We start from the raw sequence: 22,406 nt of genomic DNA on the forward strand, positions 1-22,406 counted from the left end.
ATAGCCCAGAACGGAGGATAAATTCATGATTTGGACTATTCAATGAAGCTCGAGAATAAGAATTTTAATTTAAAAATATTACACGAATTAACTACGACATGGAAACAATATTTTCAGTTTGAAGTATCACCAATTAAAAGCTAATATTTTTTTATCAAAAATATCACCGTCCATATTTATCTTGCATGTCCACGATTTTAACACCGTCTGAGATCCATCTCCTGATTAGAATGACATTTTAATTTCAGTTTGAAATAACAGGAAACAAACAACACATACCTTGCCTCGAGAAAAATAGATACAGATTACAAAATGAGAGGGCAGTAGTGAATTAAATCTGGGAAAAAAGAGATTTTTTTTTCTTCTTCAAAATAAAAAACCAACTAAGCAAATTACAGATTTTAACTACTGGCTTGATTCTGCAATAAACTAATAATTACTCTCCTAGCTACATCTTTAACACCACCACATTACAATCCAAAGAAAAAGCTAGAATCTGATATATCTGGTTCTGGAGAATGTACTGGTTTATCACTACTACCTAAGTTCCAACTATCATACTGAAAGTTTAGCGCATCAAGATTTGGGCTTCCACCAAAAAGGTCATCCTGTTGTTCAGTACGCGGCAAGGCCTCATGCTCAGTTACTAAACCTATATCTTGATGTTGGGGTGTAGGTTCTTGGTTGCTCTCAGAAGTTAAATTGATGCAACTCAAGTCGATGTCTTCTTCAGTCGAACCCAGAAAGCTATGGTCCTGATTCAAATTAATATTCTGATACTCGTTTGGAGCAGCATTAAGCTGACCATATATCAGTGGTTCGGAAGGCATTCTGTTTGTGTAGCTGTTATCGACAATTGGTTGGAGAGACAATTGGGATTGAGGAGGCCTTAAAAAGGTGTTGCCATAATGATATGCCTGAGTTGGGACTTGGTGTTCAGTGACTGAACTCACAAAGAAATTGGCCGTGCTCGATGGGGGAGAGACCATAGGCTGAGAAGGCATCATGTTCATATGGTTATTCATCACATTTGGTGTGGAGGATAGCTGGGGTTGGTAAGGCAAGGAATTTGAAAAGTTTGCATGAATATTTGGTTGTGGGGGAAGTTGATAAGTGTTCAACTCCGGACCCAACTGGGGAAATAAAGGTTGCCATCTCATGGAATTGTTGTGAACTGGTATTGGCATTTGAGGAGGTATGCTCATATATTGGGCTCTATATGTTTGGTTAGATAAACAATACCTTCTGTTGGACAATAGAGGACCCCCGCCGGTTCTTTTAAACACTGAGGGAGGAGATTTAACTTGAAGGGCTGCATTACCGGCAGTATGTCTTCGATCCCTTTGAAGAAGATCGTTATCTGTACTGCGCAGGTGCTGCAACACCAAGTTCGGCCGAAATCTGTTTCTAGGCACCTGTCCAGAATGATCAAATCCCGGTGCAAAATTAGTTGACCATGAACATGCACGAATTGTTGCTGGTCCGGGGACCTGACCGGAGGGTACATAGGTGGGTTCAAATGAAACTGATACCGGACCTTGACTGATTGGGATCATCTCAGCTGACAGAGAAGTGTAAACTCTAGGAACTGATACAGCAGCTTGGTGTCTGTTCTTTAATGACTTCCTCTCATTTTTCCAATATTCTTCTTTATCGGTGGCATGGCAATGATTTCCATCCCAATGGAGACATGGAGCCAGCAAGTCACAGACATAACAGTGACACTGAAATAGGAAAAAAGGATCATGACTGTTAACTGCTGCCAATATCAGTATATTTTAAGTGTAAATCATTCTCAAATCCAGATCAGAAAGAAATTCCTAACCTGGCCGCAGTGTGTTTCATGTGCAGTGGAAGTGAACTGATACTTAGCACAGAGATGTCGTGGGTGGGGATAGTCTCTACAAGCCACCTGTAGATCACGAAAGAGAAAAGAAAGTCAAAAATTAGAATCACACGCCATTAGTATAGACAACCATTAGTAAAAGCAGAATTACTATTATGAAACCATATCGGAAGCAAGTGTCATCATACATATATTATTTACATCAGAATTTAAATCATCCTACAGGACTCGGCCAAATAGGCAAGAAAGTTTGAATTTACAACAATCTAAAGAGTAGGGGGGAGGGGGGGTGTTCTGGACTGGCTCCTTTTAATTAGCTGTATTGTCAAATAAAAAAAACACACATAAAAGAATACATATTACTTCAAACAGTTAATTAAGAAACATATTTATCAATACAATCGCAATACATCAATACTCTGCAGGGGTCATTGAGAACATTGAAAACTCAATATTGCAAATAGATATGTCTGTTCATACCCACTCAAGCATAGTGACTGTTTAGCAACTTTCTTGCTCCAGTCGAAGCTTGCATCCTTCAGATTATAAAAAATCTTATGCTGGAGCTACAATGAACTTTGTCCATCGCTGCCAATAGCACAAGTGATACTAATTTACCCACCTTGTATAAAATACAAGCTGCAAATATATTAGAATTCATTGCACCAAAGAGCTCCTAAGGCTGACGTTTATTAGACTTCAATATCTCCACATTACACTGATAAAGCATTATCACATATAGAACAAGGACATCTAATTGGTGCATCTGAGAAAAACGACGTCTAAAACACTATGAAAAAAAATATATCATTCAACTCCAGCGGAGATTTTCTGTGACCAGCTAAAGCAAGATGTTAATAAATTGCTATTAATACATCATGCAACATTTTCCACTTTCTCAAGTAGACTAAATTCTGTGAGCATCATTATAAAATTATATCCCTGCATCCAATCGAGCTTAAATATTTGGCACACTTGAATTTAGAAAGCAGGCAAACAGCAACTTAAAGCAAGTACAGTTTATAAGCAAGCAGCATAATCAATAACAAGCAAAACCAGCACAAAAGCATAACTACTTTGTCGAATCATACTAACACCACCACACACACACAAATATCACAATTAATGGTCAGCTTCCGATAATCCAATACCTGTCCCGTCTCAGCAACAATTTGCAGCTCATCAGACTCATCCACCAGCTGATTATTCTCGACTGCTTCCGGCTTATCAGGATCGCCATCCAAAACCACGCAATCATCATCATCTTCCTCATCATTCAAATCCTTCAAACCAGTATCAGAATTCTTCAACTTAGACTTAGGACTCACCACAACCTCACTCACTAAAACCACATCATCAGACTCATCAGAATCCTCAGTGCTAGTCTGTCTATCAACCTCTTTAAGTAGCTCTTGTATCCAATCACAATCATCTTCTCCACTATCATCAAACACTACCTTCTCATCCAAGCCCACATCTTCATCTGAGCTCGCATCCAAAACTACATACTCTGGATCCATCAAGAACCATAAAGATTGAATCTTTTCAACTGGGTCTCCAAGATTCTCAACAAGAATCACATAAAAAAACCCCAAAATCAACTATACTCAAAAGGGTATCTAAATTTTAGCATAAACAAAAAAACCCATGTCCCCTTTAAGCAAACACGCAAATCTAAAAAGATTCAAGTAATCTACAACCATAAAACAACTGGAAAAAACTTAAAACAATCTACAACAACAATCTGATAGTTTGCATAAAGAAAGACATAAATACAAGAGAATTTAGAAGCATAGTTTGAAACGGAGAGTACTGTTAAGATAAAAAAGAAATTAAATATAAATAAATAAAAAATATTTGAGCAAACCCTAGTGAAGTAAAGAGGGGAGACTTGGGATTATGAAGAGGAGGAAAATCTGATAGAGGTAGTGAAAGGGTACGGGTAGGTGAGTCATGACTCGGAGGTGAGTTTTAGTGAGTGAGTTAAACACGTATGCTACACGCTTCCCCTTATATAAGTACAAAACACTGGGAGGTTTTTAAAATTTATTAACAATATTTTTTATTATTTATCAAAAATACTTTGGGAAAGGTGGGGACGTGGGGTTAGTGATAGAGGATTGTGGATTCTCTCTATATTCAAAAAGAGAAAGAAAAAAGTCCATATACAGTACTCGGACTGCTGGGTTAAAACTTAAAATTTAGGACCCGTTTGATTAGGGTTAATTGAGAAAAGAAAAGGAAAAGGGAAAATTAATTTTAAAGTCCCTTAACTCTAGACACTTTTTTTTAGGTCCCTGAACTATAAATGTCAATTCATAAATAATTCAACTTTTGAATATTTTTTTTATCTGGGTCCTTCCGTTAAATCTGATTTGACGTCGTTAGTTCTTCTTGAATCAAAGATAATTTTGAAAGTGATTCCGGTATCCAAATTTGAAGCTTGAGTAATCAAATTACTCGTTTTTCAATCTCCTGTCCGTCTATACCATCAAAATTTAGTTTGGTAATTTCCGAATTTTGAGTTGAATATTAATTTTCATTTTAATAGCTTTTATTCGAATTATAATGATGTAGATTGATAGATCGTGTGATTATGAGCATGTTCATATAATTTCGTGATTTTTAATATTCAAATTAGCCTCGTCGGAAAATTCGAGTTCACTGGATTTGAGCTTTTCCGACCAAGTTCGCCGGAAAAACTTGTCATATCATTCTTCATTCCGTTTCCGGATTAAAACCAAACAGGTAAAACAATTCACAATCATTCTTTCCTTTTCTCCATATTTCCCTTTCGAGATTCCGTTCCGTTTCTCCGAAAGGAACCAAACGCCCCCTTAAGTACTTGTTAGGGTTAAGTATCAAATTGGTATCATTTAAAAAATTGATTAAAGTTTGATCAAATTCTTTATATTTTACAAAATTTTAAAAATATTAATATATATTATATATTATAAATAATATTTATTTGTCACGACGTTAAAGTTTGATAATATCCGAAACAGGTTTCATATTTTATTTTATATTATAAAATATTAAAACATTCTTTGGAGGTTTTAAAAAAAAAAAAAACATTCTTTGGAGGTGACTTCGACAATTAAAATTTCGGATACATATACATTTTTGGATCTGATTAATAATTTTGTCTATGTTGAAATTAGGACAGAGATGATAAATTTGAAAATTCAGTGACAGAAAAGTCAAAGAAAATATATGTACCTGATGCATGTGAATTGCTGGGTAATTGCCTTTGCCATTCATATATGTACCTCAACTCCTCAAGGCAAAAGCGAACTAAGTAAAAACAGACAAAGAAAAAAGAAAAGGCAAGTTCAAATAACCAAAAGAGGCTTGACAGGCCTCATTTCTTTCCCTACTAGTACATATTCAAATTTCAACCGATGCTTCTCTATTTTCGTAAAATATTTTTTTCTTTGATATATATATGCTGTGATCATCAAATATTTAAGAAAAAAATTCTAAGGCACACTTAGATTAGATGTCTGAATAATTTAATTTAAAAATCAAAATCACTTTTTGACATTTTCTAATCTGTAGGTTCAATTGTTCACGTAATCTGCAAGCATAAAACAAGTGAAAAAACCTCAAAGCAATTCACAGCTACAAACTAATGTTGCACGAGCAAAGACAATAAGTACAATAGAACCTTGAAAGTACTTGCCATATTGACCAGGTAAAATTCAGAAGAAGAAAATAGAAATAGTTTTTTTTTTTCTTTGGGAGCTTAACATATTTTTCTTTAGGGAAATTCCATTTAGTACCACTGTACTTTTAGCTTTTCCGTTTGATATCACATGATTTTTGGAACTTCCGTGTGGCATACTGAACTATTGACTTTGTACTGTATATGCCCTTCTGTCAGACAAAACGTTAGTAGGCTGTTAAAAAAAATATTTTAGTTAAATTAAAAAATGAAAAAGACTAAAATAAAATGTAATACATATTTAAACATATAAATGAAAACAAAACAAGATTAAAATGAGTAAACAGAGGAAAAAAGAGGCAAAAGAAATTAGGGTTGGTGGTGGCGTGTTAAGTTAGAGGTTTGGAGGGTTGAGGTCTTGTCATGAATAAGTGGCGCTGGGATAGATGGGAGATGAACGGCAAGTGACGTTCTATCGGGATTTGGTGGTCAAAGATGGCGAGAGAAAGATCTGAGGGAGTGTGCTTGGTGGTGGTCGATTGTTTTGGGAGTTGATTTTGGTGGCTGAAGGGTGGCGGCGTTAGACAGTGATGCAGCTGAAGAAATGGAGTTGCGGAAGCTGAAGGAATAGAGTTGCGGAATTACAAGAGTAACAGAGAGGGATGATGTGGGTATTAAATGGGTGTATGTTCATATCTTTATGTATGTAATTAGTGTCCGTGTGGGTGTAAATCGAAGGTGGAGGCGTCGGATTTTAGTGGCGGAGGCAAGCTAGGGTTTAAAGAGATAAGAAATATCCTAATTTTCTTCACCTTTTCTTTTATCCTGTTTTTTTTTTTTTTGAATTTAACAGTGTAACTAACGTTTGTTTAACAGAATGCTATGTTAAGTAAAAAGTCAATAGTTCAGTAGTGCCACACGGAAGTCCAAAAAGTCACGTGGTATCAAACCAAAAAGCCAAAAGTACAATGGTACTAAATGGAATTTCCCTTTTATTTATAATACACGATTTCAAAAATAAACCCAGTAAACTTAATATCTATTTATTTACATGTTGTAAATATTTTCTAGTCATTCAAAAGTTCCCGATCAATTCTTTAAAATATTTTATGAATTTATTAATTATATTCTAATTTAACTAAAAATTCAAAAAGATGTGAAAAATCCCACATAGGTCAATTGAATTCGAATCCCCATTTTTACCCACGCAAGTCTCCCAGTTAAATACTCCCTCCGTCCCTCTCAATTGTTTACATTGGAGGGGGACACGGAGACCAAAACAATGTATAAAAAAATGAGTAAAATTAGATGAAAAGTTGGTAAAGTGGTGGGACCTATCAATATTTAATAATAGATTTGAGATAGGGGAGGAAAGTAGTGGGTGTGATAGTAGTTTTTATTGTTAAATACTCCCTCTGTCCCATAATAAGAGTTACTTGGACTTTTTAAACGTAATTTGAGGTGTAAAAAAAACATGTCTCTACATATTTTTTTTAAAATTTTATTTTTTTGAATAAAAATATAAATGTTAAACTTTTATTCAGAAAAAGAAAATTTGAAAAATAAGAGATATGTTTTTTTTACACCTCAAATTACGTGAAAAAAGTCGAAGCGACTCTTATTATGGGACAGAGGGAGTATGAGATAGTAGGGGAAGTATTTTTTAGCTAGTAAATTTAGGCCGCTTTTCATCTCTCTCCATGGAGGACCCCCAAGAGAAGCAGCTTGAGCCTTGAGCACATATTTATAAGTATGTCCTCCAGGAGTGCCAACAGCCTCGACAAAGGTACCCTCTACGATAATATCAATTTTGCTCCCTGTGTTTAATCTGTTAGTTCTTGATTTACAATTAATCACATTTTTCTTGGCCCTCGAAAGCTTCGATTTTTCATTAACGTAAATCTATATAATGGGCTTATGCAAACCTTTTTTCTGTGATGGGTATTATCTTTAGTTTGTAACTAAGTTTTGTTTTGTTTTGTTTTAGTTAAGTTTGTAGTGACATTGTACTTTTAATTGCTCATATTAGAGTTTATTGTACTTCTGTCTGATTATTTGCTAGTGATGAATGTGACATTATGACATTATAGCATAATTTTAGGCAGAAGTTTCTGTGGAACTATTTAATCTACTTTATGCATTGCAATTCCGCAATTGTGATCAATCATGCGATATTTATAGTAGTGCTGTGTTGTAATGTGCAGTAACTGCTGATGTTGCCGCGGTTGCAAAGCGCATGCACCTTAAGGTCTTGGGTCCGTTCATGATACCACCAAAGATTATGTGTATTAGATCGAGATTAGGCCCAGGCCCTAATGGTATGCAATTTGTTTTGATAAAATTATAACCTGTTACGTATTAAATGGTCTATCGTTGAACTTTAGAATATTTGTGGAACTCCGGGATGAGATTTGTGTGGTTAGAAAAGTGTATAATTTGGGGTCGTCAATTCGTCATTTGTAAAGCAAAACTTGTATAGTTGTGGTAAACGGTGTATTAGTCAAACAATTCAAGGTGGTATAAACTTGTACGCATACTTACATGTGTAATCTTGGTTTGGTACTTGATCCTGAAATTGGTCGCTGCTATATAGATGTGGCTGACCTCACCTTAAAATGTGATCATGGTAACCCTTAAAGCTTGATAAATCAATAGCAAAGTGGTCTATCGGTGCGTTATTTGATACTCCACTATGCAGGCATGTCTTCCCGTTTAAGATGTATCATCATTGATAGTTTCACCTGTTTTTTCCACATTTTTCACTGCTGGAGTAGGGAAAAGATAGCAATGTCAAAGTTTAAGAAACATCTTCATCCAATTTAAAAGATCTCTACAAATGAACAAGGCGGATTGTTCTTGCAGTCTGTAATATTGCAATCTGTAACTTTATAAGCTTTGTAATGAATTAATTAATTTGCTGTTTAAGGTTAAACTCTTGGATCTTTGCTTTGACGTATGGATTGTGAATACTGAAATTAAGCGGTGCTTATAGGAGAAACGGGAAACTTGTGTTGCAGATCTTAGATTTCAAATTTTCTGTTACAAGACTAGCCACGTTAGAATAGCTTGAGGGTTGTAGTTTATATACATTACTTCCTGATCAGCATTATGTTCTCGAACTTATGTTTTATGCTACACCTTTCAGGAAATAATCTTCATGGCTACTTTAAGTTATGTATTTACGAGAATCTCATTGAAGTCTTCAGCTCTACTGAGGTGGTTGAGCAGATCATTGCTGGTTCTAATGAATGCAATGTCAAGATTGAGGTTACAGTTGGTGTAAGAGGGGGGAGCAGTAAGCAGGGGCAAGTTGGTGAGAGCTTTCTTAGTCAGTTGCCTAAGGGCTCAGGTTGAAGTAATGTTTATTTATATAATTTACTAGCATTATAAATGCAATAGATTAATTTACCTCATAACTACAATTTTGTAAGATTTAAATTGTTTCAAAAACTTCAGAATAGAGATTTATTGACTAACTACATGTTTTATAGGTGTCAACTGTCAAGTAATGATATTGAATAAAACAAATGTTATTTTGTTAAATTTATTTTCATGTTCGATTGAATATACATGAAAAATATACTTTAAATTTTTAGTTCACTACGATAATATAATTTCTATTCATAATTATTTTCATCAAATTATATCAGTTCTTCTGAATACGCTACCAGTTAAATAATTTTGTACCCTAGTAATCTTACACCTTCACCTCTCTCTCTCTCTCTCTCTGGAACCCAAAGAGAAGCAGCTTCAGCAGATAAAAATCAGAATGTCCTCAAGGAGATTGCAAATCCTCAACAAAGGTACTCTCTTGAAGAATATTAGTTGTGCTTGTTGTGATTAATTTATTAGTTCTTTCTTATTATTTGTCGTTGACACCTATTTCAACATGACCATTAATTTATTTCTTGATTTTTTATAAATTCACATTCTTCTTTGGCTCTCGAAAGCTTCAATTTTTCGTTAACGTAAACCTGCATAATAGGTTTATGCAACAAAAAAAAAATTGTGATGGGTATCATCTTTAGTTTGTAATTAAGTTACATTTGTTTTATTTGTAGTGGCATTGTACTTTTAGTTGCTCATGTTCGAGCTTTTGGTACTTTTATGAGATTTTCAGCTAGTGAATGAACATGACACTAGCAGTCAGAGCATAATTCTTTACTAAAATTTCTGTGGAACTATTTAATCTACTTTATGCATCATAATTCTGCAATTGTGGTCATGTGATATACATATTAGTGCTGTGTTGTGATGTGCAGTAACTGCTGATTTTGTCGCTGTTGCAAAGGGTATGCACCTCAAGGTCTTGGGTCCTGGCGGGATACTAAAAAAGGCTGTGAATATGACGAGATTAGCCCCAGGCCCTGATGGTATATAGCTTGTTTTGATAAATTTTTAACCTTTTTGTGCAGTTAAAAAAGTAAATGATCTGGGAATATAATTTGAAAAACAAAGCTTGTGTTGTTGTGGTAAACGTCGTGTGAATTTAACAAGTTAAGGTCCCAATTAGCTCTAAACTTGTATGCATACTTGCATGCTATGGTTGTGGATGACCCCACCTTAAAATGTGATCTCGTTAAGATACTGGATCCTGAAATTGGTCACTGCTATATAGATGTGCCTGACCCCGCCTTAAAATGTGATCACAGTAACCCTTATGTTGTGTTTGGTTGGGGAGAATGGAATGGAATGGAATGGAATGAGTAAAAATACTTGAAACTAATAGAGATAGGAAGAAAGTTTTGAAAAAAATTTGAAGGAGTGCAAAATTGCTATGATGAGATTTGAGAAGAAATTGAGGATAGGAGAGAATGGAGCATTCCATCTCAAATAGAAGGTGTGATATCTAGCATATGATGCAAGGAATGGAATGGAGGAAGTAATGAAATTTCTTAAAAAATGTCCATAATATAGTTCATTTTTCATTCCATTCCTTCCTGTATCATTCATCCCAACCAAACACAACATTAAAGCTTGATAAATTAATAATGGCTGTATTATTTGATACTGCATTATGCAGGCATGTCTTCCTGTTTGTTATTTATAATCGTTATTTATTAAAGCTATTTTTTCCACATGTTTCACTGCTAGGGTAGGCAAAGATAGCAATGTCAAAGTTTAAAAGAAATCTTCATTCCACATTTTAAAATCTCTCTAAAGATGAAGGTGGATTGTTTTGCAGCATGTAATTCTACAATCTGTAACTAATAGCTTTGTCATGGATTAATTAACTTGTTGTTTGAGGTTCCAATCTTGGCATCCTTTCTTTGGCATATGGATAGTGAATGCTGAAATTAAGCAGCGCTTATAGACTATAGGAGAAATTGGAAACTTGGTTTGCAGATCTTAGAATTCTAAATTTCTGTTACAAGACAAATTATGTTAAAAAAGCTGTGGGGTTGTAGTTTATATGTATTACTTGCTGATCACAATCATGTTCTAAAACCTATGTTTTATGTTTTGCCGTTCAGGAACCAACCTTGGTGGCAATTTTAAGTTTAAGTTACTACATATCTATGAGAATTTTGCTGAAGTCTTCAGCTCCACTGAGGTGGTTGAGCAGATCATTTCTGGTTTTAATAAATGGGATGTCGAGATTGAGATTTATTTTGTTGTTGTAGGAGTATGGAGCGGTTAGCAGGGCCAAGTTGGTGTGAGCTCTGGCCGAAGTCGGTGGCCTCAGGCGACGTTAAGTAATGTTTATATATACAATGTATTTTTTTTTTTTGGTTTGCAGGTATATTATAGTGTTGCTTAAGGCTCTGAAGAGCAATTTTTAGTATATTAGTTTTCGTATTACTTGGATAAAGCAAGTGTTTTATACTTTCCTTTTTGAACAGTGTCACATATTGCTCAGAATTGGACATATTGAATGACCTTTTTTTTTTTACAATGCAGGCTTATATGCCTTACAAATTAGTATCTGTTCTAATAAATCTCGGGGTGAGCCAGAGTCTAACCCGTATGTCCGGGACAACAGAGGATAAACCCGGACAACAGAGGATAAACCCACCAGTGGACTTTGATAAATTGATTAATGAAGTATGGAGTAACATGATAGTATGTCACTGGAGGTACTTGGTTGAAAACGAAAAATTAAGTCCGATAGCATATCCGATCTAAAAAGAAAAATTCGATATAGCTATATATATTATATAATGGATATGGAGTTTTTAAAGTTCATTCTAGAAGCTTTAATGAAAGTGTAACCTTATGCATATAATTCATCAGCATGTCCTTTGGTGCTCTTAGCCCGAGTCTCCTGAGTTTTTCTTAAAATCACACTCTCACAGTCTGAGTCCACCACAGTCTTAGCATGTAAAGTTCGTTATATAGTGTCACAAGCTTCCAGAATTCGAATAAAATCACGACATGATCTCTTCACCTGAATCGACGAACACGGATTTTCTTTTCCCGGAAGCTACTTTATCGATTAATGTATATCGAAAAAAGAGAAGCATGTAATTTTAAAATATTCTTAATTATATAATATTTGTAATAGTTGGACAAAATTTGGTTATTAAATCAAATTAAAACAAGACTATTATATTAAGATGAAGGTAATATACATATAATTATGATTTCAGCTACGTATAAGCATGACGTCGATATGATGTCAACTATATTTGTCGAATAACAAGATATACAAGGAGAGCAACTACTAAGCTGTCGAGAGTCTCGAAACTTTGACAATGTCAACTATATTTGTAAAATAACAAGATATACAAGGAGAGCAACTACTAAGCTGTCGAGAGTCTAAGCTGTCGAGAGTCTCGAGACTTTGGCAAGCAGAAAAGAATCAAAAAGTAGCAAAGACTTCAACCATTGAACTCAGACATGCATGGATAATTAAACTACGCCTAGCCAAAAGGACTTGATCAAAACCATAAACTGCATTGCACAGCAATAAAGAATATTCATAAGTTGATCAAAATACACTTTTATCCAGGCTACAAGTTCTTATATCACTCATGTCTTCACTGTGTGGTGATCATGAGTGTCTGTATATAGTCCGCGATGGCTAGTGCTGAATCAGATCGTAAATGCCCGTAATTTAAATTAAATTCAAATTAAAGATTTATTCGCTGTATCTATTTCATAATGATCTATTGGAAGCACATAAAAAAGTAGCCTAGCGCTGATGTAAACATGGGCAAATTCTGACATCAGGGCAATAGTTTTTATGCTATAAATTTATAACTTTAACTTAATTCTAATATATAAATAGATAATAATATTCAAATACCGCAGAGAAAAGGATAAAGTTATGAAGAGATAAAATGGAAACGCTCAATAGGAAAACTTATATGTAGATTACTCGAATCAAAATAAATTTCTAAAACTATATAGTTGATATTTAAATTACAGTGAAAAAGGAAAAAGAAAAAAAGAAAAGAGAGAAAAGAAATCCAGATGAATCTGTACATAACATGCATAATACTGGTCATATCTATTTGGATATTAGAATTTGAAACTGAAAAAGGAAAAAAATAATGTTGAAACGGAAACAGATGATGAAATACGGCTGATTCTGAATGTAAAACTGAAATAGAATTTTTTTTTAGGAAATCCGAGTGAATTTTTAGTATTTAATGGAATCCAGATTAACGTTTTTGCTCAGAACCTGAACCGATTCTCCAGCTAGAAAAACAGCTACTTCTGTTGCAAACACAAAGCAAATCTTCAACACAACCAGTAGCTTCTTGTCTTGCAAACACAAAAAATTTCTCAACAATCTGTTTGCGGAAAATGGCTGGTGGTCCTGAGCAAAATGGCATGTTTTCGCGCAGGTGTGTCTGGGTGAACGGTCCTCTGATCATCGGAGCAGGACCATCTGGACTCGCTGTGGGAGCATGCCTTAAAGAACAGTGTGTCCCTTTTGTGGTTGTGGAAAGAGCTGATTGTTTAGCTTCTTTGTGGCAAAACAGGACTTATGATCGCCTTAAGCTTCACCTTCCCAAACAGTTTTGTCAGCTTCCAAAACTACCATTCCCAGAGGATTATCCAGAATACCCTACCAGAAAACAGTTCATTCAGTATATTGAATCATATGCAGATCATTTTGGCATCAAACCACAATTCAATGAGTCTGTGGAGTCTGCTAAGTACGATGAGGCTGCTCGTGCATGGCGAGTAACAACTGTTTCAACAAAGGGGTCTGTCAGGTCTGAGGTTGACTACATTTGTCAGTGGATTGTGGTGGCCACAGGAGAAAATGCAGAGCCTGTGATCCCGGAGATTGCAGGACTAGGAGATTTTGGCGGTGAAGTTATACATGGCCGTGAGTACAAGTCGGGTAAAGATTATAGTGGGAAAAAAGTTCTTGTTGTGGGGTGTGGAAATACTGGCATGGAAGTTTCACTTGATCTTTGTAATCATAATGCTAAGCCATCAATGGTGTCTAGAAGCCCGGTAAGTCTTCAATAGAAGTTTTGATATAATTTGACTATGCAAATCATGTGTCAGATGATATCAAGTACTAAAGATTTTTGTAAAATATTTCCACAGGTTCATGTATTGCCAAGAGAAATATTCGGCAAATCAACATTTGATTGGGCAATGATGATGATGAAATGGCTTCCCGTGTGGCTAGTCGACAAGATTTTACTGACACTGACATGGTCTATACTTGGTGACCTTGAGAAGTATGGTATAAAAAAGCCATCAATCGGTCCCATGGAGTTAAAGATCAAAGATGACGGAAAAACACCTGTTCTTGATATTGGAGCACTGGAGAAAATCCGATCTGGCGGTATCAAAGTGGTTCCTGGAATCAAGAAGTTCTCCAAAACCATGGTAGAGCTTGTAAATGGTCAACAACTAGAGATTGATTCAGTAATTTTGGCCACTGGATACCGCAGTAATGTTCTCTCTTGGCTACAGGTGAGAAAATGGTGCTTTTATTTGTTTCTTCTTTTTCTGTTTCATCTTTTTAAAGAATTGATTGATAACATTATTTATGACAGGAAACTGAGTTTTTCTCTAAATCCGGGTATCCCAAGACACCTTTTCCGAATAGCTGGAAGGGAAAGAATGGACTCTATGCAGTTGGATTCACAAAGAGAGGACTACTTGGTGCTTCTGCAGATGCCATGAGAGTTGCCCAAGATATTGCTGAGCTCTGGAAGAAGGGGTTGAAGCAGAAGAAACCAAATGTCTGACCACATATATTGACATTTCTATTGACATATCAGACCAACTTCAGTCATGTATTCTCTCTCATTAGGACAAATATAACCAACATTAGGGGCTAGTAAATTTGTAGATAAGAAGAATGTGTGATAATTGGAATGCATGAATCTTCACATATTCTCTATTATTGTTACTTATGATATTTTTTACTCATTTTAACTAACGATTTTAGAGGGTTGGGATGCTCCATTTAAGCTACAAGGAATGCTTTCTACAAAAAAAAAAATCCTCAGAGAAATGAGTGCACGTCTCAGAAGTTCACGTCAGCCTAAATGATCGAAGGATCTATTTAAATGTTAGACACTTGGTTGTGATATTCACAGGAGTTTAGGTTTGTGTTTAAAGATGCGGCTACAATTTTTTCCAAGGTCTTGACTTCCTTTTGAAGCTTTGTTACAAGCAACGGCATCACTCAACAAAGCCTCTTTGTTCGTCTTAGATCGAGCTATTAGGCACGACTACTCTTAATGCATAAAGTTGCAGGTTCAGTTTTTTCAAGTCTCTGTCTCTCTGCAGCTCTGCTTCTGCATAATTGAGGGGGTCTTCTCTGCGAATGTTCATTAATGCTAAAATTCTTCCCCTGCCTACTTAAAATTTTAAGGAACTCATATACAATATGTGAGCTGAAATCCCATCAGAAGTTTGTTCACTGTATTATTCTGGTTGATGTAAGTTTGTAATATAGTGTCACAAACTTCCATGCCTGTCATTTTGAAGAAACAGAATGCAGAGAATGAGAACTTCAACTAAAGAATTTATTTGAAGTAGTAAATCCAAGAAATAAAACAAGGAACAGAGAGTCAAACAACATCAAACACAGAAAAACTTTGATCATAAACATGTTCAAGTGCAAGACATGCAGCAACTACGACAAACCATATACTCATTTCCATTTCCATCCCAAGATGACCCTCTTGTTAAATGATTTGGTTTTTCTCCATCTCTACTGTAAAGACTTCCGCTAGTATTCTTTCCGTCCCGAATTTAATATATTTTTTTCATGTTAGTTAGAAGTTAAATTGACCAATTTTTGATAAAATATTAAAAAAATAGTATCTATCTATTATATTAAAAAATAGAAAGTTATGTTAGATAAATTTCAGTCGATGTATAGTATATTTACTAATTAAAAGGGAGATGCACAGTGGCGGAACCAGGATTAATTTCGACCCCGGGCTAAACTATTATTAAAATTTTAGCAAAAAAATTAAAAGTAAATATGCATACCTTAATTGTTTAAGTGATGACATCTTTATTGTCTTTTTTTTAAGAAGGAATGGATGACAACTGAATTCTAGGATTTTGCATATTTTGATAGCGTTGTAAGACAACTTCATCGTTTATGTCTTTAAATATGACTTTCTCGATGTAAACCACCATGTTAAATGGGCTATTTTTTATATATATAATCATATTTAAATTTATCCCCGGGCTAAAAAATTAAAAATAAATTATATTTATTATTTTTTTCTTAGCCGGGGCTGGCGCCGGGGCTAGTCCCCTGGTTCCGTCCTGGACATGCATGATGAGATGAGGGAGTATTAAATATATAGTATATTGAAAATGCAAATAAGGAGTGGAATTTTGAAAGAGTGTTGGAAAATGCATGTCTTAAAAGGAGAAGGGTTCAGCTAATTTTGTTTTATAAATTTTTTGACTATTTGGACATAATTTTAAGAGTTTTAACTACACAACAAAAAAATATTATTTTTAAAATTATTTTTTCATGAATAAAATTATTCGATTAGCATGATAATTACAAAAAAAATTAAAAGTAATACTTTTACTGTATAATAAACAATTTAGAAATATGAATCAAAAGCCAAACGACCTATAGACATATAAAATATATATAATGGTTTGTCAAATAAAATATATATAATGGTTTGTCCAAATTTGGACACTAAATGAAATCAAAACAAGAGCGTTAGATTGACATGCAGGTTGAATACATGTAAGCACGATTTCAGCTATGATTAAGCATGACCTCACCATAATATCAAAATATATTTACTTTGCATTTTGTTTTAGCTATATTTGTCTATATTATATTGTCCGGTTTTTTCTTTAATATAATTTTTTAATGTTAAGAAAATGTTAAGTATCTTAAAAAACGTTTCCTCATTCTTGTTTTCAAATAAAGTTGGCCATCGATTCCACGCATATTAATAATAATACGATTCTCATTTTTTTCACAATTGATGTATGGAAGTCTCATTGGTTCGAATAATAATGAGACCGAGACCCACCTCGTATATACTTCAATCTATATCTTCCTCTTGTCACACATCATTTGGTAAAGAAATTTAAAATTTTTTTTGGGTATCTAACATTGTTCTTGTTTTTCTTGTAATTTACTCCCTCCATCCCAAATTAGATAAGCCTTTTGGAAATTTTTTTTATTCCAAAATAGTTGTGCTTCTCCTTTTTTGATGCATATTTATCACCCATCTTCCATCTTTACCCTCTATTATTTATTATTTCAATGTACCACTATACAATAAGAAGTCAACACAATAAATATGGGTAAAGATGGAAAAAGAAACAACCATTTAATAATTCTTAATATACGTGAAATGAGCAAAAGCCTAATCTAAATTAGGATGGAGGGTATAAATTTTTTGCAACATTAACATAATGGCCTGTTTGGGAATCATGATTTCATTTGAAATTCTGGATTTGATCAAATAACTTGTTTGAGAATTTGGATTTGGATTTCATTTGAAATCCAGACATTAAAATGTTAGTAGAAATCTGAAAATTTGAAATGACAACTCAAACCCTGTCATTTGAAATCCATCATTTGAAATGAAATGCATGTTTCCAAACGGTCTTAAAGTCGATTCGCGTATTTACAGGGAACGAACCTTCATTGGCAACACAGATCTGAGTGACATTGTTAAGTAGTGACTAATCTTTTGAGGACTAACAGATAGACTTGCACTAAAACAAGCCTAGCCCTGTTTAGACTCACTTGGACTAAAAAGACTTCTACTAAGCTGCATTCATACAAAACCTGGCCATACCTGCATTTTTCCGAATCCAAGGCAAACAATAACTGCACAGAATAAGAGGATATACAAGGAGAGCAAACTACTAAGCTGTCGAGATTCTGACAAGCAGAAAGGATTCAGAAAGTAGCAAAGACTACAACATTGAACTTTGCAGATATGCATGGATAATTAAACTACGCCTAGCAGAAAGGACTCAATCAAAACCATAAACTACATTGAACAGTGACAGCAGTAAACAAAATTCATAAGTTGATCAAGTTCCACTTTTATCGAGGCTAGCTACAAGTTCTTATCACTCAATGTCTTCGCTGTCTGGGGATCACGAGTGTCTGATAGTCCGCAATGGCTAGTGCTGAATCAGATCGTAAAAGGCCGTAATTAAATTAAATTAAAATTAAAAATTTATTTCGCGGTATTTAATTTTATAATGATATATTGGAAGCGAATAAAAAAGCAATCCAGAGCTGATGCAAACAGGCGCAAATTCTGACATCACCACATTAGTTTTTATGCTATAAATTTAAAATCATTAACTTAATTCTAAGATAAAAATAAATAATAATTTTCAAATACTGCATAGAAAAGGATATAGAAAAAAAAGAAATAAAATGAAAACGCTCAATAGGAAAACTTATATGTAGATTACTGAAATCAAAATAAATTTCTAAATCTATCTAGTTGAAATTTGAACTGCACTGAAAAAGGAAAAACAAAAAAGGAAATCCGGATGAATCTGTGCATATTACGCGGGATACTCGTCATATTCATAAATCTATCTATTTGGAGGTCAGAATTGAAACTGAAAATAGAAAAAAATACTGTTCAAAACGGAAAGAGATATTGAAATTCGGATGATTCTGAATGTAAAACTGAAAAAGAAATTTTTTTTAGGAAATCCGAGTGATTTTTAGTATTCAATGGGATCCAGATTAACGTTTTTGGTCAGAACCTGAACTGATTCTCCAGCTATATAAACAGCTTCTTCTGTTGCAAACACAAAGCAAATCTTTAACACAAACAGTAGCTTCTTGTCTTCCAAACACAACAAAAGTTTCAACAATCTGCTTGTGGAAAATGGCTGGCGGTCCTGAGCAAAAAGGCATGTTCTCGCGCAGGTGTGTCTGGGTGAATGGTCCTCTGATCATCGGAGCAGGACCATCTGGACTAGCTGTGGGAGCATGCCTTAAAGAACAATGTGTCCCTTTTGTGGTTGTCGAAAGAGCTGATTGTTTAGCTTCTTTGTGGCAGAACAGGACTTATGATCGCCTTAAGCTTCACCTTCCCAAACAGTTTTGTCAGCTTCCAAAATTACCATTCCCTCAAGATTATCCAGAGTACCCTACCAGAAAACAGTTCATTCAGTATATTGAATCATATGCGGATCATTTTGGCATCAAACCACAGTTCAATGAGTCTGTGGAGTCTGCTAAGTACGATGAGGCTGCTCGTGCATGGAGAGTTACAACTGTTTCAACAAAGGGGTCTGTCAGGTCTGAGGTTGACTACATTTGTCAGTGGATTGTGGTGGCCACAGGAGAAAATGCAGAGCCTGTCATCCCGGAGATTGCAGGACTAGGAGATTTTGGCGGTGAAGTCATACATGGTCGCGAGTACAAGTCAGGTAAAGATTATAGCGGGAAAAAGGTTCTTGTTGTGGGGTGTGGAAATACTGGCATGGAAGTTTCACTTGATCTTTGTAATCATAATGCTAAGCCATCAATGGTGTCTAGAAGCCCGGTAAGTCTTCACTAGAAGTTTTAATTTGATTGTGCAAATCATATTAAATTAGGTTGATATCAAGTACTAATTTGTTCTAAACATTTTCACAGGTTCATGTATTGCCAAGAGAAATATTCGGAAAATCAACATTTGATTGGGCAATGATGATGATGAAATGGCTTCCTATCTGGCTAGTCGACAAGATTTTACTGACACTGACATGGTTTATACTTGGTGACCTTGAGAAGTATGGTATAAAAAAGCCATCAATTGGTCCCATGGAGTTAAAGATCAAGGATGATGGAAAAACACCTGTTCTTGATATTGGAGCACTGGAGAAAATCCGATCTGGCGGTATCAAAGTGGTTCCTGGAATCAAGAAGTTCTCTAAAACCATGGTGGAGCTTGTAAATGGTCAAGAACTAGAGATTGATTCTGTTATTTTGGCCACTGGATACCGCAGTAATGTTCTCTCTTGGCTACAGGTGAGAAAATGGTGCTTATATTTTATTTTCCTATTTCATATTTTTAAAGAATTGATTTAGAACATATTTTCTGACAGGAAACTGAGTTTTTCTCTAAATCCGGGTATCCCAAGACACCTTTCCCGAATGGTTGGAAGGGAAAGAAAGGACTTTATGCTGTTGGATTCACACAGAGAGGACTACTTGGTGCTTCTGCCGATGCCATGAAAGTTGCACAAGATATTGCTGAGCTCTGGAAGGAGGACTGGAACAAGGAGTTGAAGCAGAAGAAACCAAATGTCTGACCACATATATTGACAATTTTATTGACATATCAGACCAACTTCAGTCATGTAATATCTCTCATTAGGACAAATATAACCAACATTAGGGGCTACTATATTTGTGGATAAGAAGTGTGTGTGATTGGAATGCATGAATTTTCACACATTCTCTATTTTTTGTATCTATGATATTTTTTTCTCATTTTAACTAACGATTTTAGAGGGTTGGGATGCTCCATTTAAGCTATAAGGAATGCTTTCTAAAATATGAAAAATTCTCAAAAAAAAGAGTGCATGTCTCAGAAGTTCACGTCAGCCTAAATGATCGAAGGATCTATTTATATATTAGACACTTGGTTGTAATATTCGCAGGAGTTTAGGTTTGTGTTTAAAGATGCGGCTACAATATTTTCCAAGGCCTCGACTTCCCTTTGAAGATTGGTTATACAAGCAACGGCATCACTCAATAAAGACTCTTTGTTCGTCTTAGATCGAGCTATTTGGCACGACTACTCCTAATGCATAAAGTTGCAGGTTCAGTTTTTTCGAGTCTCTGTCTCTCTGCTTCTGCATAATTGAGGAGCTCTTCTCTGCGAATGTTCATTAGTGCTAAAAATCTCCCCCTGCCTACTTAAAATTTTAAGGAACTCGTATACAATATGTGAGGTGAAATCCCATCAGAAGTTTGTTCACTATTATTCTGGTTGATGTAAGTTTGTAATATAGTGTCACAAACTTCCAGAATTTGAATAAGATCTACTACATAATGTATGAATTAATTTAATTAAAATGAATACTTAAAGGCAACATTTACTCTGAATAAGTTTTTTGACATGTTCACATAACAAATGCGCTGGGGTAGTTGTTGAATGCCTGTCATCTTGAAGAAATAGAATGCAGAGAATGAAAACTTCAACTAAAGAATTTATTTGAAATAGTAAATCCAAGAAATAAAACAAGGACAGAGTCAAACAACATCAAACACAGAAAAACTTCGATCATAAACATGTTCAAGTGCAAGACATGCATAACTAAGATAAACCATATACTCATTTCCATTTCCATCCCAAGATTTGACCCTTTTTTCAAATGATTTGGTTTTTCTCCATCACTACCCATAAAGACTTCAATAGTGCTCTCTCGGTCCTAAATTTCATAATTTTTTAATTATTTAGAAGTTAAATCGACCAATTTTTGACAAAATAATTAAAAAAAAATTATTTTTAATTTTAGAAAATAGAAAGTTGCATGTTAAAACTGATTAGATATACGTTGGTATATATATTTTCCTAATTATATGATATATATAAATTTCAGAAAGTATAGTCAATTAACTAGAAAAAAAAATTAGTCAAAAGTCAAAAAGGACATATATTATAAGCCGGAGGTAGTATTAGATATTTGGTATGTTGAAAATGCAAATAAGGAGGGTAATTTTGAAAGATTGTTGAAAAATGTGCGCCGTAAAAGGAGAGGTTCGGCTAATTTGTTTTATAGGCCGTTTGATTTTTTGACATACAATTCAAGAGTTTTGACTAGATAGCAAAAAAATATTACTTTTAAAATTTTATTTTTGTGAATAAAATTATACAATAAGAATAATAATTCATAAAAAGTTTAATAATAATATTTTTTTATATAGCCAAAAGTTGACAAAAACGTGTCAAAAGTCAAACGACCTCTAAAAATATAAAATATAAATATAAAATATGTGTAATGGTTGGTCAAAATTTGGGTACTAAATCAAATTACATCAAAATTAAAACAAGACTATAACATTAGAGGTAAAGTTCAAAAAAAAAAACATTAGATGTAGGTTGTATACATGTAAGCATGATTTTAGCTATGTATAATCCTGACGTCACCACGATATCAACTATTTTTACTTTGCATTTCGTTTAAGTTATGTTTCCTTATATTTTATTGTAGGTTTTTTCTTTTAATATAGTTTTTTAAGATTGGAAAAATACTTGGTATATTTCAAAAATTATTTTCTAATATTTTTTTTCAAATCTAATTGGCGATTGGTTTCACGTATATTAATAATAATAAGATATCATGTATATATATAAATCATCTAATTAATTAGTGATGTCATTTGGGAAAAAATTGGAACCATAATTTGACAGGAGTAAATATTATGCATTTATGTTTTTCTTTTAATTTATATTTCTTGCAACATTAACGTAAAGATAAAGTCAATTCGCGTATTTACAGGGA

The 22,406-nt window shown here is 34.3% G+C and overlaps 4 protein-coding genes across 6 annotated transcripts; 3 read left to right on the plus strand and 1 right to left on the minus strand.

Annotated features, from left to right (window-relative positions):
• Positions 1-338: 338 nt before the first annotated feature.
• Positions 339-3,861, minus strand: LOC108204844 (uncharacterized). The gene is made up of 3 exons (XM_017374485.2): positions 2,998-3,861; positions 1,826-1,912; positions 339-1,724 (listed from the first exon to the last, which is right to left on the minus strand). Exons 1-3 carry the CDS (start codon positions 3,364-3,366, stop codon positions 471-473), a joined length of 1,710 nt encoding a protein of 569 aa, XP_017229974.1. The 5' UTR covers positions 3,367-3,861; the 3' UTR covers positions 339-470.
• Positions 3,862-7,170: 3,309 nt separating this feature from the next.
• LOC108197639 (uncharacterized) lies at positions 7,171-11,391 on the plus strand. 3 transcript variants are annotated; one of them, XM_017365320.2, is made up of 7 exons: positions 7,171-7,296; positions 7,715-7,828; positions 8,656-8,859; positions 9,251-9,313; positions 9,773-9,883; positions 10,985-11,064; positions 11,135-11,391. In XM_017365320.2, the coding sequence occupies exons 1-7, from the start codon at positions 7,263-7,265 to the stop codon at positions 11,168-11,170; spliced, it is 642 nt and encodes a 213-aa protein (XP_017220809.1). In that variant the 5' UTR covers positions 7,171-7,262; the 3' UTR covers positions 11,171-11,391. The 3 variants fall into 3 exon arrangements, with proteins under 3 accessions (XP_017220809.1, XP_017220801.1, XP_017220827.1); XM_017365312.2 differs by having other exon boundaries at positions 10,985-11,391; XM_017365338.2 differs by lacking the exon at positions 10,985-11,064.
• A 1,898-nt stretch (positions 11,392-13,289) lies between these two features.
• LOC108215877 (probable indole-3-pyruvate monooxygenase YUCCA5) lies at positions 13,290-14,674 on the plus strand. Its single transcript, XM_017388483.2, has 3 exons — positions 13,290-13,925; positions 14,022-14,396; positions 14,480-14,674. The coding sequence occupies exons 1-3, from the start codon at positions 13,290-13,292 to the stop codon at positions 14,672-14,674; spliced, it is 1,206 nt and encodes a 401-aa protein (XP_017243972.2).
• Positions 14,675-18,820: 4,146 nt separating this feature from the next.
• On the plus strand, positions 18,821-20,207 carry LOC108215883 (probable indole-3-pyruvate monooxygenase YUCCA5). Its single transcript, XM_017388496.2, has 3 exons — positions 18,821-19,456; positions 19,549-19,923; positions 20,001-20,207. Exons 1-3 carry the CDS (start codon positions 18,821-18,823, stop codon positions 20,205-20,207), a joined length of 1,218 nt encoding a protein of 405 aa, XP_017243985.2.
• The last annotated feature ends 2,199 nt before the right edge of the window (positions 20,208-22,406 follow it).

Source organism: Daucus carota, chromosome 1 (genome assembly GCF_001625215.2).
Source record: "Daucus carota subsp. sativus chromosome 1, DH1 v3.0, whole genome shotgun sequence".
NCBI lineage: Eukaryota > Viridiplantae > Streptophyta > Magnoliopsida > Apiales > Apiaceae > Daucus > Daucus carota.